General features: G+C 39.3%; 1 protein-coding gene across 6 annotated transcripts in view; it reads left to right on the forward strand.

Annotated features, from left to right (window-relative positions):
• Positions 1 to 17,320, forward strand: part of cnsta (consortin, connexin sorting protein a) — a 93,435-nt gene that overhangs the window by 41,662 nt on the left and 34,453 nt on the right. For all 6 annotated transcript variants that reach the window (XM_072580442.1, XM_072580446.1, XM_072580441.1 and 3 more), the window contains 3 exons: positions 5,607 to 5,628; positions 9,669 to 9,711; positions 15,444 to 16,369. In XM_072580442.1, coding sequence (XP_072436543.1) covers positions 5,607 to 5,628; positions 9,669 to 9,711; positions 15,444 to 16,369 — 991 coding nt within the window. The remainder of the gene's footprint in view (positions 1 to 5,606; positions 5,629 to 9,668; positions 9,712 to 15,443; positions 16,370 to 17,320) is intronic.

Consider the following 17,320-nt stretch of genomic DNA (forward strand, 5'->3'; position numbering starts at 1 on the left):
CCCCCGGTCCTCACCTTCCACCCTACCAATCTCCAGATACATTGTATCATCCTCCGCCATTTCTGCCACATACAAACAGACCTCACCACCAGGGATTTCTTTCCCGTCCCACCCTATATGCTTATATGCTTTCCAGAGAGACCATTCCCTCAGAGACTCCCTTGTTAGGTCCACCCCCTCCCCTCCACCCCATCTCCACTCCCGGCAACTTGCCCTCCTACTGCAGGAAGTGCAAAACCTGTGGCCATTACTCCTCTCGCCACTCCTTTTCTTCCCCCCCCCTCACCTTTACCTTCATACAAAGTTCCAAAAGATCCTTACACATCAGACAGAAATTTACCTGTGCTTCCCACACATCAAGCACTGTGTCTGTTGCTCCTAATGTAGTCTCTGGTACTTTGATGAGACAGGATGTCAACTTGCAGAACGTTTCAGAGAACATCTCTGGAACACATGCACTAAACAACCCCACTGCCCTGTGGCTGAACACTTTAATTCCCCCTCTGCCAAGGAAGTGCTCGTCCTGGGCCTCCTCCACTGCCAAATCCTAACCACCTGACCCCCCAAGGAAGAATGTCTCATCTTCTGCTTTACAACCCTCCAACCACGTGGGATCAATGTGGATTTCACCAGTTTCCTCATTTTCCCCATCTCTTTCCCTCCCCTCCCCGCTACCCCCATCTTATCCCAGAACTAAACTTCAACTCTGAACCGTCCTCTTAACCATCAATCCTTCCCACCTATCTGCTCCACACTCCTCTCTGACCTATCACCTTCACCCCAACCTTCATCTACCTATCGTATTCCTAGCTACCTTCCCTATTTATCTCTCAGCCCCCTTTGGTCCCAAGCTTCAATACTGATGAAGGGCTTATGAGAGAAAATAGAGTCAAGGTAGAAACAAATAAGTTCTGTGCGCAGGAACAAGCTGAAACAATGGATGTGCATGGGCCATCTTGTTTGTGAATGTGAACAAACCTTTGCAGTTCTGAAGATATTAATAACTGACGTGTACTGTTTTTCCCACCTAAACTTGTCCTTCAATTAAGTATTCAAGCAATTTGCAAAAGTAGGTAAAAAGAAATGTTCTCTTAATTGGAATATTGTGAGTGAGACCTTTTTTTAATTTTGAGCTATTCTGTGGTATCCATACTTTTGGGTCTTGTTAATAGAAATTATTCTCTTCAGTTAGAGACTGTTTGCTGATTAGCCATAAAAATAGATGTGACCCAAATATTTAGTCATGACATCATTTGTGTTTTCATATTTGATTGGTAGGCTTTAAAAAGTTATGTACTCGACATTTGAGCAGCATGCAGCTTTCTCGGATTTGACCACTAATCACTCGTTTCGTCAGCCAATAATTTGGATGTTATTATGTCGTTTAGGTTCACCTCCTTACCCTTCTTCCATCTGCTGCATTTGCTTTTACAGGAAAGACAGGATGAGTCAGCGTGAGGTTTAGAAGCAATTTAGAGGAGGATAAAAATGGAATCAAAAACATACAAAAAGAAGCATGACTAGCAGGCTATAAAAAGAAGAACCGAAAACAGATGAACTAAATAAGAAAAATGCAGACAAAGGACAGTGAGAAAAATAGATTTAATTGAAATATAAATTCATAAAGAAGTAAAGAATGTTGAGTTGAAAGAAATATTTCCAAGCCACACATCCAAAGCTAGGCTCAACACATGCTTGAAGATTGGTTTTTACAAAATATAAGACAACAAGTTTGCCTTTTGTTTGGAGTTGTAAACTTGTGATACTTAGCATATGTTGGCTTGGAATTTGTGATTTGTAATGGTAGCAGCACTGGCAACATTCACTGTTACTTTGTGAAAATGAGAGCACTATCTTGCATCCATGCGCGTATAGTTTAACCTGACATTGAGGTTGTTTTCATTGATTGTGTTCCTCCACAAATTGTGCAGTTGAAATCCCCAAAGAGACAAATGTGTAGGAATAAATGAAAACTTCCCACTTTGCTCCCTCCTGTCACTGTTCAAAACAGTATGCTATGCAAAATAGCTGAGAATAAATGGGTCTTTTTCCAAATGGCAGGCAGTGATCACTACTTGAATCCTAGCTATTCACAATATCTATTAATGATTCAGATGAAGGGATTATTTGTAACATATCCAAATTTGCAGATGACATAAAGCTGGCTGGGTGAGTTGTGAGAAGGATGCAGAGATGTTTCATTATGATTTTAACAAGCTGAATGAGTGCGCAAATTTATGGTAGACATGGTAAATGCGGATAAATGTAAGGTTATCTATTTTGGCAGCAAAAGCAAAAAGGCAGGTTATTATATGAATGTCTATAACTTTAGAAGGGAATTGTAACAATGCTCTGGTTTCCTTGTACACCAGTCACTGAAGAAGTATGCAGGTGCAGCAGGCAGTCAAGAAGGCAAATTCTATGTTAGCCTTTCAAAGCAAGTGGATTTGAATACAGGATGTCTTGCTGTACATATACAGGCCCTTGATGAGATGATACCTGAAGTATTGTGTACCATTTTGGTCTCCTGATCTGAGGAAATATGCTCTTGCTATAGAGGGAGTGCATCAAACATTCATAGAATCATTAGAATCCCTACAGTGTAGAAGCAACCCATCAAGTCCACACCAACCCTCCAAAGAGCATCCCATCCCCAACTCATCCAATCAATTTGGTAAAACTTAACTGTATCCCCTCTATAATAAATGCATCCTTCCTCAGACAGGGTGACCAAAACTGCATTCAAAACTTCAGCTATGGCCTCACCAGTGCCTGTTTACCAGATTGAAACCTGGGATAGCAGGAATGTCGTCTGAGAAGAGTTGAATTGTTTAGGATTATATTAGCTGGAGTTGAGAAGAATGAGAGGGGATCTTATAGAAACCTATAAAATCCTAACAACACTAGACAGGGTAAATGCAGAAAAGATGTTCTTGATAGTGGGCAAGTCCAAAACCTGGGGTCAAAGTCTATAAGGAAATGGTGTAAACTATTTAGGACCGAGATGAGAAATTTCTTAATTCAATGAGTGGTGAGTGGAATTTGCTACCACAGAAAACAGTCAGGGTTAAAACACTGAATGATTTTGAAAAGGAGTTGAGGTAGCACTGAGGGCTAAATGTACCAAAGGATAAGTGGGGGGAAATTGGACGTAGGCTATTGTGTTGGGTAATCATAATGAATGGTGCAGCAGGCTCAAAGAGCTGAATGATCTCCTATTTCCATGTTTCTTTGTTTCAAATAGATTGATGCTTTCACATAGAGAGATGTCTTGCTAAATCTATATAAGGCACTCATCAGCCTTATATAGTAGCTGGAGTACTGGTCCTCTTAGTTAAGAGAAGATATACTGGCACTGTCAGCAGTTCAGATAAAGGTTGATTCCAGGTTTAGAGGGATTTTCTTAGGAGGGCAGACTGAGTAAGTGGGGCCTGTTCTCATTGGAGTTTCTAAGAACAAGTGGGGACCTTACTGAAGCGTAAAGGATTTTCTTGGGAGCTTGTCAGAGTAGATGCAGAGAGTTTGTTTCCTCCTGTGGGAAAGATTTAGAGCAGAGGATATAATCTCAGAATAAGGGGTTGTCTATTTAAGACTGAGATGGGGAGTTCTTTCTCTGGAAGTAGTGAATCTGTAGAATTCTTTAATGCAGCGGCTGGCTCATCAAGCTTATTCAACTCTGAGACAAATTTTTAATCACGAAGGGAATCAGGGATTATAGGGATAAGACTGGAAGGTGGAGACAACAATTATCAGGTCAGCCATGATATCATTAAAAGCAGAGCAGATTCGAATAGCGTATTTCTGCACCTGCGTCTTAAAGTTTATATGGGTTTGCTATCAGCAGGAGATCATGATTACTACTCAACAAACTTTCTGGCCCTGGAAACTTAGTTTTATATTTGTGTTTTGTTATTTCTTTCCACTATGATTGTTCCATAGTTTATTGCAAAAAACTTCTTTTATGATATTAAGACTTCTAATATGTACATGCCACACTCTAAAATTTATATATGCAAAAGACCATTGGGGCATGTTATCTGCTGGTTTCCTATATTATACTTCTAAGTGAGTACCCATCTCCTTTTTTCTGCTTAATAACGTCACTGCTTCTCAAAACTTGAGATCGTTTTGAATTGGGACTAGATTGGGTTGGGATATCTGGTCAGCATGGACGGATTGGACCGAACGGTCTGTTTCTATGCTGTACATCTCTATGACTCTATGACTCTAACTGGGGCTTGATTCAAATTAATATTAGGAAAAAGTGAATGTTTCTCTGACTTGGGCTGTTTTGAGGCTGCATCAGCAGCTTGGGATGACTTTGTACCATTGATCGCCTGAAAATATACAAAAACTAAATTTGCCATTCTAGGCTGGATCTCTTCTTCTGAACTTTACCTTCTTGTGGACCCTGGCCACTTGTCTCTGTCGGTTGTAAAGTGGGCAACAATATCTCACCAGGCAGCTTATCTCACCATGTAATTTAAGTCACATGATTTCTTGGAAACATTGTCTTTAACTTAGATTCAAATTACTTTCTGAAATACTACAAATTACAGCACCAAAAACCTATTTATCCCTACTTTGGGATCCAATGTTCTCAAATGATCTATCATAAACTTCTATCACAGCCCTTACTAGAACTTTATACAAGCCGGTCATTGCTTCGTGATTTGATATTGTATTCTTCTTTTGACAACAAAGTTGTTTTCTTTTTTCAGTGTCCTGTCAACCTTTGTTGCTTCCTGTTATATCCTATGAATGTGTATCCTCACCCCCACAATTTCTTCTTTGTCAGCTACAAGTTTATTGACCTTTTGGTAGTCATCATACATTAATGGATCATCTTGGATTGACTTTGATAAAATGGGGAAAATTCAATGTTCCTTTGCAACTTCTTTTGGTATTCTGAAATATTAACAGTACCTAAAATTGTAGTGTGTTGTCAAGTTTCAGGACCATTTTTCAAATAATTATTTTTTATCTCTATTCATTCATGGGATGTGGGCATCACTGGCTAGACCAGCATTTATTTGCCATTCCTGATTTGCCTTGAGCCAACCACATTGTTGTATGTACGGAATCACAATTAGGCCAAACCAGGTAAGGATTGCAGATTTTATTTCCTAAATTACACTAGAGGACCAGGTTTGCTTTTCCAACAACAGACAGTGGTCACATGTTCGCCGTTAAGCTGGCTTTCAACTTCAGGTTTTTTATTGAAGTCAAATTTCACCATTTGTGATGGCTATTCCAACCCATTTCCCAAGAACATTAACCTGGGTTTCTAGATGACCAGACCAGTGCTGCTATCATTCAACTCCACTCCCCCTTGCATTTGTTCCGACAAACACTGTCATCTTATAATGCCAATCGATCTGTCTATGGTGTAGTACGTTAATTTAAATGCTTATTAAGTTGCTTAATAACAACAAATATGTTGCTGCAGTGACCTGTACCATTATATTGGTATGTGCCTCCAGCATTTTGAAAATTAATGCTACTGAGCCAGCATTGAAGTACAAATTCCTGGCTTAACTTAAAATTTGACTAAATCAAATTGTTTGTGAAAATCAATATTTATGGAATTTTCTTTGTTCTTCCAGACCAAATCTAAATGAAGACAAGGTAAGAATTTTAACTTTTATCTTTCAAAATAAAAAGGTAGTACAAGGTGTGTAGTGTTTGAGGAGGGTGTGTCGAAGGCAGGAAACACAATGCAGAATGGAGCAGCCACTGAGAATAGAAAACTAGAAGTAGGCTTGTGTCAAAAAAGTGGAGGGTGCATGCCCCTACACAGCAATCATTTACAGATTATTTTGAATGTTTGATTATTTTACCAACATTCTGTTCAGATGAGTTCTAAATTTCAAATTAAGTATAAGTTTTTAGTTAATTTTTGTTTGTTTGAGATGAACTGAACTCCTTTTGAAAGGATATGTTAAAAGTTATACACATTCCACTGTAATGCTTTCCTTGAAGACAGTAGAAACTTGAAACCTAGATCAGTGAAGTCTTCCATTGAGATCTGTTAAATTAAAAGCCAATTACTGTTATGTATTGACTATTGAAAATAACATGCTGCAGTTCTTTTGAAGTTCTGAATAAAATTTTAATTTCCTTGTCCTCAGTAACAAATATCTATTACCTTCCCCAGCCTTAAGCTTTGTGATTTCCATAGTCTTATATCTTTGTACTACCACCCCTGCTAATCCTACCCCAACTTTCATAGCTACACTGAAACTCTTCAGTTATGTTTTGGCTTGTTTTTTTCCACGTTTGCTTCCTTATCCTTCTCATTCTGACCTTCTTTTGTTCACTACCTGTAAAGTGCTTTGAGTCATTTCTGCAGGAATTACAGTAGGAGAGACATTCATGTTATATAATGCGCTACAATCCATTCAGTGAACACTGGGCCAAATTTTAACAAATCTCTCTGGTTTGATCTAAATCCAATTCAGATTTATTCATTATTGATTCCTAGTTTTAGTTAATTTGGAGCAAATTGAAACACTTGTAGGGTCTTAACTATCTCACAAACCATTCTTTTTTATGTGTTGATTCTAATTTTTGTGGGAGATTTCATTAGACTGGAGAATATTGAATATCAAGGTGGCCAGAAAGTAGGGAATTTTGGACCGATGAGCTTAACACTTGTCATGGGAAAATGTTACAAGCTAACACTAAAGATATTATAGCAGGCCACCTTGGAAAACTGTGAATACTTAGTTAGAATCTGCTTGATTGTGTGAAAGGGATATGTTTAACCAACTCATTGGAGTTCTTTGAAGAGTAATATCGACTGTGTATAAAAGGGAACTGGTAGATCTACTGTTTGGATATTCATAAGGCATTTGGTAAGAAGCTCTTTCAAAGGTTATTATGAAAGCTAGAAGCTGAAGGTCTTTCAGGTGATATAGTAGATTAGATAAAAGTTAATGAAAAGGAAACAAAGGCATAAATGGTCATTTATTAGTTGGCAAGATGTAACTAATGCTGTTCCATTGGGACCAATGCTGGGACCTCAACTGTTCACAATTTATATAAATGACTTTGAAGGGGCTAAAGGTATTCGTACCAGATTTGTAGGTGACAAAGATAAGTTAATAGTGAAGAAGATCAAAAGACTCTTTCCAGTGGGAAATGGACAGGTTAAGTGAGTTAACTGGAAAAAGATCTGGCACATAGAGTATCATATGGGAAAATGTGAAATTGTCCATTTTGTCCGGACAATAAAGTATGCTGTCTCAGTGCTGAGAGATTGCAGAGCTTGGAGAGAGAAATCTGGATGACCTAGTACATGAGTTCCAAAAAGGTTAGTTTACCAGGACAGCAAGTAACTCAACGTCAATTAAATATTGGAATTTACTGCAAGGGAAATTGAATACAATGTGGGAGTTTTTAGTTGATGTTGAAATCACATCTGGAGTACTGTGTAGAGCATTGCTTTCTTTATTTAAAGAAAGATGTACATATGTTGGAAACAGTTTAAAGAAGGTTAACTGACTAATACCTGGAATGAGAGTTGTGGAGAGGGATGTTAGGTATTGCCTGATGAAATAAGATAAGTCTTGTATCCAATACAGTTAGAGTAAGAAGTGATTTGGTTGAGTGATTAAAACCTGTCCGATCCTGAAGAGTGTTGAAAGGATGGATGTGGAAAAGGATGTCTCCTCTAGTGGTAGAATCCAGAACTTGGAGCCACAACTTAAAAATAAGGGGTCGCCATTTAAAACAGATGTGGAGAAAGTTTTTTTTCTCAGTTATGAACCTTTGAAGCTCTCTTCCTCAAAAAGTAGTGTTTGTATGTCATTATTAAATCTATAATGTAGCTCTAATGTTAATATAAATTGCTGTATCCAGTCTGGATGTTGGAAGTTTAAGTATTCTGAATTAGAACATAGAACAATACAGCACAGTACAGGCCCTTCGGTCCTTGATGTTCTACCGGCCTTTTATCCTACTCTAAGATCAGATTGACCGACATACCCTTTATTGTACTGTCTTCCATGTATCCATCCAAATGTCCCTAATGTGTCTATTTCTACTACCACTGCTGGCAGTGCAATCCATGCACCCACCACTCTGAGTAAAGAACCTACCTCTGATATCTCCTCTACACCTTCCTCCAATCCCCTTAAAATTATGTCCCTTCATGATGGACATTTCCACCAAAGGAGAAAGTCCTTCGCTATCCACTCAATCTATGCCTCTCATTCTAGTCCTGCATCCTGTCAATGTCCTGTTGCAAACTACAACAGCCCTCCACACTATCTACTAATCCTCCAACCTTAGTGTCTTTGGCAAACATGCTAACACACCCTTCCACTCCTCATCCAAGTCATTTATAAAAATCACAAATAGCAGAGGTCCCAGAACAGATTCCTATGGAATACCACTGGTCACCAAGCTCCAGGCTGAATACTTTCCATCTACCACTACCCTCTGTCTTCAATGGGCCAGTCAATTCTGTTTCCACATGGTCAAATTTTATCCCATGCCTCCTTAGTTTCTACCATTGGGAACCGTGCTAAAATCCATGTATGCCACACCCACCGCTGTACCTTCATCAACACATTTTGTTACATCCTCAAAGAATTCAATAAGGTTTGTGAGGCATGTCCTGCCCCTCACAAAGCCATGCTGACTATCTCTAACCAAACTATGGTTTTTCAAGTAATCATAAATCCTGTCTCTCAGAATCCTCTCCAATACTTTGCCCACCACAGACATAAGACTGATTGATCTGTAATTCCCAGGATTCCCTATTCTCTTTCTTGAACAAGGGAATAACATTTGCCACTGCCCAATTATCTTGCTCCACTCCAATGGACAGTGAAGATGCAAAGATCGTCACCAAATATTCTGCAGTCTCTTCCCTTGCTTCCTGTAGTAACTTAGGATATACCGGTCTGACTCAGGGGACTTATCTATCCTTATGTTTTTCAAAGTTTTCAGCACATCCTCCTTAACATCAACCTGTTCTAGCATATCTGTCTGTTTTATGTTGTCCTCAAACATCAAGGTCTCATTGAGTAGTGAAAACTGAAGCAAAGTATTAATTAAGGGCCTCCCTTACCTCCTCTGACTCTAGGCGCAAGTTCTCTCCACTATCCCTGATCGGCCCTATCTTCACTCTGGCCATTCTCTTGTCCCATCCAATTGTTGAATGCATTTGAAAACTGGATCAGGAGTGGGTTGTCCAGCTCTTAAAGCCTGTCCTCTTGGTGAAGTCTGACACAGCTGAACTCTGTTATCTCACTATTGTTCCATTTTTCTTGATGGCTTTTCCCAACAAAAATCAATCTAAGTCTTCAAATTTGCATCGATTGAGCAATTAATGTATTTGGCAGTACTCAGGAATATAATGCACTGTAATGAAGCTAAGCATTTTGATGCCTTTAATAGATTGTGTTTTAGGGAAAAAGGTTCAAGGAATAGACTGCATATCCAAATGCTGACTTTTCATTTGCTTGGTTAGCATATATTCCTATATGTGTGTCAAGCTTCAGTAAAGGCCCCAAAAACATTTGAAGGTTTGCTTTGTAGAATAGCTGATGTACTGACAAATCAATATCATTTCTGATAGAAACTGAAGAATTCTTTCATGTTTCAGATTTCTGTGTAAACAGAATGTTTCCTCAAAACAGTATTATTTTCCCTTCTAGGGAGAAGATGCTTACAGGAAAGATACTGTGGAATGCAACTCACGTAAGTGTGGAATGATTGGAACTGTTGATTTGTGCTCAAGTTACCTTTTTTAAATTACCTTTGTGGGTTATAGCTAAGATTGTGCAAGTGCACCTTTCGTTATTGAATATAGGCAGTAATCAAGTGTGTTAATTGCACTTATTTTTCAATGTTCACTGTGTGAATTGTTGAGAATTGTACTCCATTGGTAAAATATGTTGCATGGATTTTAATAGGTACTGATGGACATGTAGAAGTTAAAATATTTTGTAATTAAGGACAGGCAGTTCCATTGACTTGAGTTTAATCTATTTATAATTTCTTCCTGTGGTCCGGGCTCCCCTGGACAGCAACATTGTAAACTATCAATTATATACTTAAACAAAAACTAAGGTTTTGAGCAGAGAATTTGCTGATGGCATTTTTTAACATGCAAAAGTTAAAAATATTTTTTGTGCTGTTAATGAGCTATTTTCACTTTGTCTGTGATTTGCTGATAGGCAAGATAACCTTAGTAAACTAAGTTACTTTCATTGAAAAATTAAATATTGAATTTGATCATTTCAATCTGACCAAGTATATTCATCCCCATTTGTGTGCAACGATAGAAACATTTTTGGCTTCTAGCTGCTGTGTTTCTTTTCAATCCAAGCAGACTGAAAATCTGTGATATTTGGTGATACTGTAGGATAGCCTCTAACCTGATTTTTGCAATAGCCTTCTTTGCATTCTTCCCCATGGGAACATGAATCACAAGCATCTTCTACCTCGGTAGAAAGATAATTAGTTATTCTTGAGAGCACACCTGGTGAATCTTGGAACTAAGTGGATGTTTTAAAGCACAAATATTTACAATTAGACATTCAGAAAGCTTTGCTGGGATTCTGGAGTGATCCTCCACTGTTCCTACACCAGCTGCTGCCATTGCTTTCAAGTATAAATACCTTGTATCACCTTCCTGAAAGAACTATCTGATTCTTCCTTGATGTCTAACCATCACTTTGGCTTTGTGTCAGACAGACCTCAGAACAGGCCACATAACCCCTTTTATTTCATCTTGAAATGGTATTTTGGGACTTTCTTTATAACTATAAACTCTCATAATTGTTAGTGTAGGGATCATCAAATTGCTCTTCCATTGCAAGACAAAGGTGTTTAAAGATGCTGCTTATGTGGCTGGTGCAAGAATTCCGAAACACAGACTGGCAATTATATAGCAACTTTCAAGACTTGGATTATGGTTTTTTGCATTATCATAGGATGATAGAATCCCTACAGGGTGCAGACAGGCCCTTCAACCCAACAAGGCCACACCAACCCTCCAAAGAGTAACCCACCCAGATGCAATCCTCTTTCCTATTAACCTCTATTTACCCCTGACTAATGCACCTAACCTACACATCCATGAACACAATGGGCAATTTAGCATGGCTAAGTCACCTAACCCCCACATCTTTGAATTGTGGGAGGAAACCAGAGCACCCAAAGGAAACCCATGCAGACGCTGGGCAAATGTGCAAACTCCACACAGACAGTGTCCCTAGGTTGGAATTGAACCCAAGTCCCTGGCACTGGGAGGCATCAGTGTTAACCACTGAGCCAGCGTGCTGCCCATTATAAGAAGCCATTGCAGCATTTACACCTTGAAATGGGTGACTTTGATAACTTCTGCTATCACATTCTGTTATCTAAATATAATGGAAAGATTAGTAGCAATATTTCACACAATAGAGACTGGAAAAGCTGGGAATAGGACCTTAATGAAATAGAGGGGAGGAGAAGGACTTTGAGCCTAACATTGTGGTGTTGCATTAGGTCATGGCTTTTTTTTTTGTAAAATGGTCTACTGTCTCATGGAATGTGGGAGTCACTGGTCAGCATTTATTGCCCATCCTAACTGCTTTTGAGAAGGTGGTGATAAGATGCCACCTTGAATCATTGTAGTACATCTACTGTAGGCAGACCCACAGTGCTGTCAGACAATCCAATGTTTTGACCCAGTGACTGTGAAGGATTGGCAAGACACTTCCAAGGCAGGATGGTGAGTCGCTTGGAAGGAAGCTTGCACACAGTGGTGTGCCGGCAAATGGTGGTGCGCCCATGTATTTACTTCCCTTGTCTTTCTGTATGGTAATAATATGGGTTGGGAAGGTGCAGTCTAGGGAACTTCAGTGTATTTTTGCAGTGCATTTTGTAGATGGTACCTCCCTATATGCTCCCTCCCTATAACCCTGCATTTCCCATGGCTAATCCACCTAACCTGCACATCTTTGGACTGTGGGAAGAAACCGGAGCAAACCCATGCAGACAGTGGGAGAATATCTCTGTAGTTTTCACAGTTGCCCAAGGCTGGAATTGAACCTGGATCCCTGGTGTCATGAGGCAACAGTGCTGTGCACTGAGCCATCATGCTGTCCCTTTTTGTTTTGCTCATTTTACAGATTAGCTCATTTGAACAATCTCGTAGCAGTGACACATTTGTGAGTAGCCTATCTATGTGAGGTTACTTTCTCTTATGGGATTAGAGAGAAGTAGGAATCGACATTGCTGCCCCTTGAGCCTGATCTGCCATTCTGTATCATGGCTGATTATCTACCTCAATGCTGTTTTCCTATGTTATCCCTGTATTCCTTGATGTCATTAGTATTTGGTAAACATTTATATCCCAGCTGATGGAAAACTTGGACATTTCAGATCAGAGTGAAGCCTAGCTTGAGAGATGAGAAGTTTGTTTTTTTTTACAGTTGTTTACTGTGGTGGTTAATCGTTGAAATATTTACACAAGGCTGCCATGTTCTTAAACACAAAATCATGAGTTCCTTATACATTTTTTAAAAGCCATATATGTAATGTAGTTTACAAAGCAGCTAAAACAAAGTTTCAATCTTTTTCCCAGCAAAACCATTCACAGATAATCAGTCCCAGCGAAATATTACTCCTATCCCCTTTAATTTCCTGCTTTATTGACTGTTTCTAGTTTTCCTCCTTGGACTGCTTTAGCAATTTCACAATTTTCTAGTCTGATAACCTAAATATCTTTTTAGTTGTGACAGCTTGCTCATAGCTTAGAATTTCACAAACTAAAACCCATCTGCTCAAATGAAACCTGTTTTCCTGAACTGAAGACTGACTTCTGCTAGGAGAAAATTTCTCTTCTGACTGGAGGCCTGTGACTAGTGGAGTGCCTCAGGGGTCGGTGCTGGGCCCATTGCTATTTGTTATCTATATCAATGATTTGGATGAGAATGTACAAGGCATTAGTGGATTTGCAAATGACACTAAAATAGGTGGCATAGTGGACAGTCAGGAAGGTTATCAGAGATGCAACAGGACCTTGAGCAGCTGGGAAAGTGGGTTGAGAATTGACAAATGGAGTTTAACATAGATAAGTGTGAGGGCTTGCATTTTGGAAAGTCAAGTCAGGGTAGGAGTTTCATAGTGAGTGGTAGGGCCTTAAGGAGTGAAGTGAAACAGAGGGACCTTGGAGTTCAGATGTATAGAACATAGAACAGAGAAAAATACAGCGCAGTACAGGCCCTTTGGCCCTCGATGTTGCGCCGATCCAAGCCCACCTAACCTACACTAGCCCACTATCCTCCATATGCCTATCCAATGCCTGTTTAAATGCCCATAAAGAGGGAGAGTCCACCACTGCTACTGGCAGGGCATTCCATGAACTCACGACTCGCTGAGTAAAGAATCTACCCCTAACATCTGTCCTATACCTACCACCCCTTAATTTAAAGCTATGCCCCCTTGTAATAGCATTTGTATGGTTCTCAGAAAGTGGAATCTCAGGTCGACAGGAAGAAGGCTTTTGGTACCTTGGCCTTCTTCAGTCAGGGCATTTAATACAGAAGTTGGGAAGTTACGTTGCAGTTGTACAGGATGTTGGTGAGGCCGAACTTGGAGTATTGTGTTCAATTTTGGTCACCTTGCTATAGGATGTATGTTATTAAACTGGAAAGAGTGCAGAAGAAATTTACAAATATGTTGGTAAGACGCAAGCATCTGAATTATAGGGAGAGATTGGACAAGCTTGGACCTTTTTCTGTAGAACGTAGGACGCTGATTGGGAATCTTGTGGAAGTGTATAAGATCATGAGTGATACGGATAGAGTGAGTGCACTCAGTTTTTTTCCCAGGACTGGGGAATAGAGGATAGAGGGGATCAAGTTGAAGATTCAAGGGAAAAGTATAAAAGGGAACCTTAAGAGTCACCTTTTTTTTTACACAGTGTGGTATGCATATGGATTGAGCTGCTAGCAGAAGTGGTTGAGGAGGGTACATTCCAAATATTTAAAAGATATTAGGACAAATGCACACAACCTTTTACTGCAACTTTTTGACAGGTTCCACCCCTACCCTGTGCAGGACAATGTTGGAGAGATTTAGGGAAGAGAGGTTTAGGGTACACCCCTGTGTAGTACTCCAGGGAAAGTGTCGGGGGCGAGAGGGAGGGCTGGAGGTCAGTCATTTGGAGATGGTGCCTGGACTGTCCAGGTGTGTTCTCGGCAGCATTTCACTGAGGCAAGTTCATTTTTAATCATTGTACCTGTAAACAAAAGATGTGATCAGGGTTGAAACAGCTGTTTGATGTAATATTTCTAACGGGATCTTGAGATCCCCTTTCGATAATACGATATTCGGATAATCGAGCTTCCTGTGTATTTGTGCAATTTCCAAAGGACTTTGACCTCTTTTAAAAAGAAAAGTTACCTTCACAGAACTGAAACCAAAGCCCATCTGCTTACTATTTTTAAATTTCAAATGTGTTATATCCTTTATCATACTACTGATCTCTGTTTTCAAATTAATTCTGTCCAAGCTGGGATTCCACAAACATGTCATCTTTTAGCCACATTTTGTGATTTAGCGTTGTCAAGCTTCAGACCAAAGTTAGAAGTAATTGTAAAATCTCACGAAATTATAATCATTTTTTTAAAATTCAGTAATTTTTCCATACTGCCAAATCATGTATCCTGAATCTTGCATAAAGAAGCCTGCTTATTATGTGCCATATTTCTAGGTTTACCAAAGTGTTCAATTGCATGAGTTAGTACTGTGATAATTTAGATAAAGCACATGTTAAATATATATTGTAATTTGATGCTGGTAAATTAGCACCAAAAAGAAATCAATGAATTGTATGTTAATGACATTTGCTTGATCTCAGGAGACAGAGACAAAGTGCAATCTGATCAATCGCATTCTTTTAAGAAATGTGAGAAATTATTTAGCTCTGTGGCCTCCTTTATTTCAGAATGATTCATTAGAGTCTATTTTTCCATTTGAATGTCCTACATATTACTTCAGTATTTAAAATTTTGAACGTTAACTACTAGTTAATGCTAAGTGTTGAGCCTCTTTTTGACACTAAGTGCTGATCTTGCAATTCGAGCTGAACAGAGCACTGAAATTATTCCATTCAAGGCTCATAAAGTACAGTAAAATTTATTTTTCATCCAATTCATTGTGTTTTTGGTGAGTCTGGTGTATAGGTAATTATCACTAAGTGTATATCAATTGTGATGATCATGTGACTATCTTCCCCCAATCCTGAATGGATAATGTATGAAAATCCATTAAAATTTAACATTGCTTATGCCTGCTTACTGAGTGGAACAGAGCCAGGTTTGGCAGATGGGATTTCGCTCAGCAATCCAAAGTCGAAGCATATCAATTTTTAAAGGGCTCTGCAGCAAATATCTTAAATTGTTCATGAAAACCGTATTCCTCTCCTCTGTTATTAGGTTTTACAGACCAGCCTATAGCTACATCAAGAGAGCAAAGTGCAGAATGTGAAGATGCATCATTGGAATTCGCGAAGGACAGGAAAAAAGATTGTCTTGTATCTGGACAGATTGCATTAGCTGTGGATAAAAGCACTGAGAGAGACTCTGCAATGTATTATGCTGAATCATCGCTGGACGAACAAGTGGAAGCAGACAGAGCAAAGGGCATGATGCACTTTGATATTGAGACAGAACATTTGTACTCTGCAAACACTGAAATGGATAAAAGCTGCTTTCAGTCACATGCTACTATGCCTTGCAAAGACATAGTAACTGGTGCACAACAAATCGAGTCAGAGGGTTTCTCAGAAGCAGGAGTTGTTATACGTGTTGGTCCATTATTCCATGCAGAGGAAACTGAAAACCTACATGGTGATTTGAAACTTGCTGGCAAAACTACTGAGGAAAATGTGCAAACACAGTTGTTGGAATGTAATAAACCTATCCAATTCATTGCAGATGGCCTGGCTGTGTCCAAACAAAGCAATCATGTATTTCAAAAACATGTTGAAAGTGATTCCAATGATAGTTTCCTTATTTACACAATGTCCGGTAATTCAGAAGAAAGTATGAGGATAGACGACCAAGCAACAAAGCAAAGCCAGACTGATGTTTTGAATGAAATAAATGAATATGAACAAATCTCAGAAAAAGTAGCCTCAAAAGCAGAGGAGGAAATTCAGTGCAGTGCGGCACTTAATGAGAATCGGATGTCATACGAAGGTTCAGAGAAATGGGGGGAGGATGAGTATGTTGAAGCATTCTGCAACTCTGTACGGGACATTGTCTCACCTGGTCAGAAAAATGATACTGATGAGTTATTGCAATTGAATGACAGTTCACTTTCTTTGGATGAACTTGCTAAAAGGATACAGATAGAAGAGGTAACCCTTAATTTGAATTTTATTTTTGAGCACTTTATGGTAATGACGTTGTTTTCATATTTTGTATTCAAATGCAGTCAAAATACAAATGAAGCGCATTTTCAAACCATCTTTTGTTAATATGCAGGTGAAACAAATGCTGTTCTGTTCTGTTTGTAATTTAAATCTGGTTACTTTGGTTTATACTACAAATCTCCAGCAAAAAAAAAATCCAAAGGGTTTTTTACAAATATACTAAGGACACAAAGGTTAACTAGGGAGAAAATAGGGCCCCTCAAAGATCAGCAAGGTGGCCTTTGTACGGAGCCACAGAAAATGGGGGAGATACTAAATGAATATTTTGCATCAGTATTTACTATGGAAAAGGATATGGAAGATATAGACTGTAGGGAAATAGATGGTGACATCTTACAAAATGTCCAGATTACAGAGGAGGAAGTGCTGGATGTCTTGAAACTGTTAAAGGTGGATAAATCCCCAGGACCTGATCAGGTGTACTCGAGAACTATGTGGGAAGCTAGAGAAGTAATTGCTGCGCCTCTTGCTGAGATATTTGTAACATCGATAGTCACAGGTGAGGTGCTGGAAGACTTGAGGTTGGCAAACGTGGTGCCACTGTTTAAGAAGGGTGGTAAGGACAAGCCAGGGAACTATAGACCAGTGAGCCTGACCTTGGTGGTAGGCAAGTTGTTGGAGGGAATCCTGAGGGACAGGGTGTACATGTATTTGGAAAGGCAAAGCCTGATTTGGGATAGTCAGCATGGCTTTGTGCGTGGGAAATCATGTCTCGCAAACTTGATTGAGTTTTTTGAAGAAGTAACAAAGAAGATTGATGAGGACAGAGCAGTAGATGTGATCTATATGGACTTCAGTCAGGCGTTCGACAAGGTTCCCCATGGGAGACTGATGAGTAAGGTTAGATCTCATGGAATACAGGGAGGACTAGCCATT

The sequence above is a fragment of the Chiloscyllium punctatum genome, chromosome 11 (assembly GCF_047496795.1).
Source record: "Chiloscyllium punctatum isolate Juve2018m chromosome 11, sChiPun1.3, whole genome shotgun sequence".
NCBI classification, from domain to species: domain Eukaryota; kingdom Metazoa; phylum Chordata; class Chondrichthyes; order Orectolobiformes; family Hemiscylliidae; genus Chiloscyllium; species Chiloscyllium punctatum.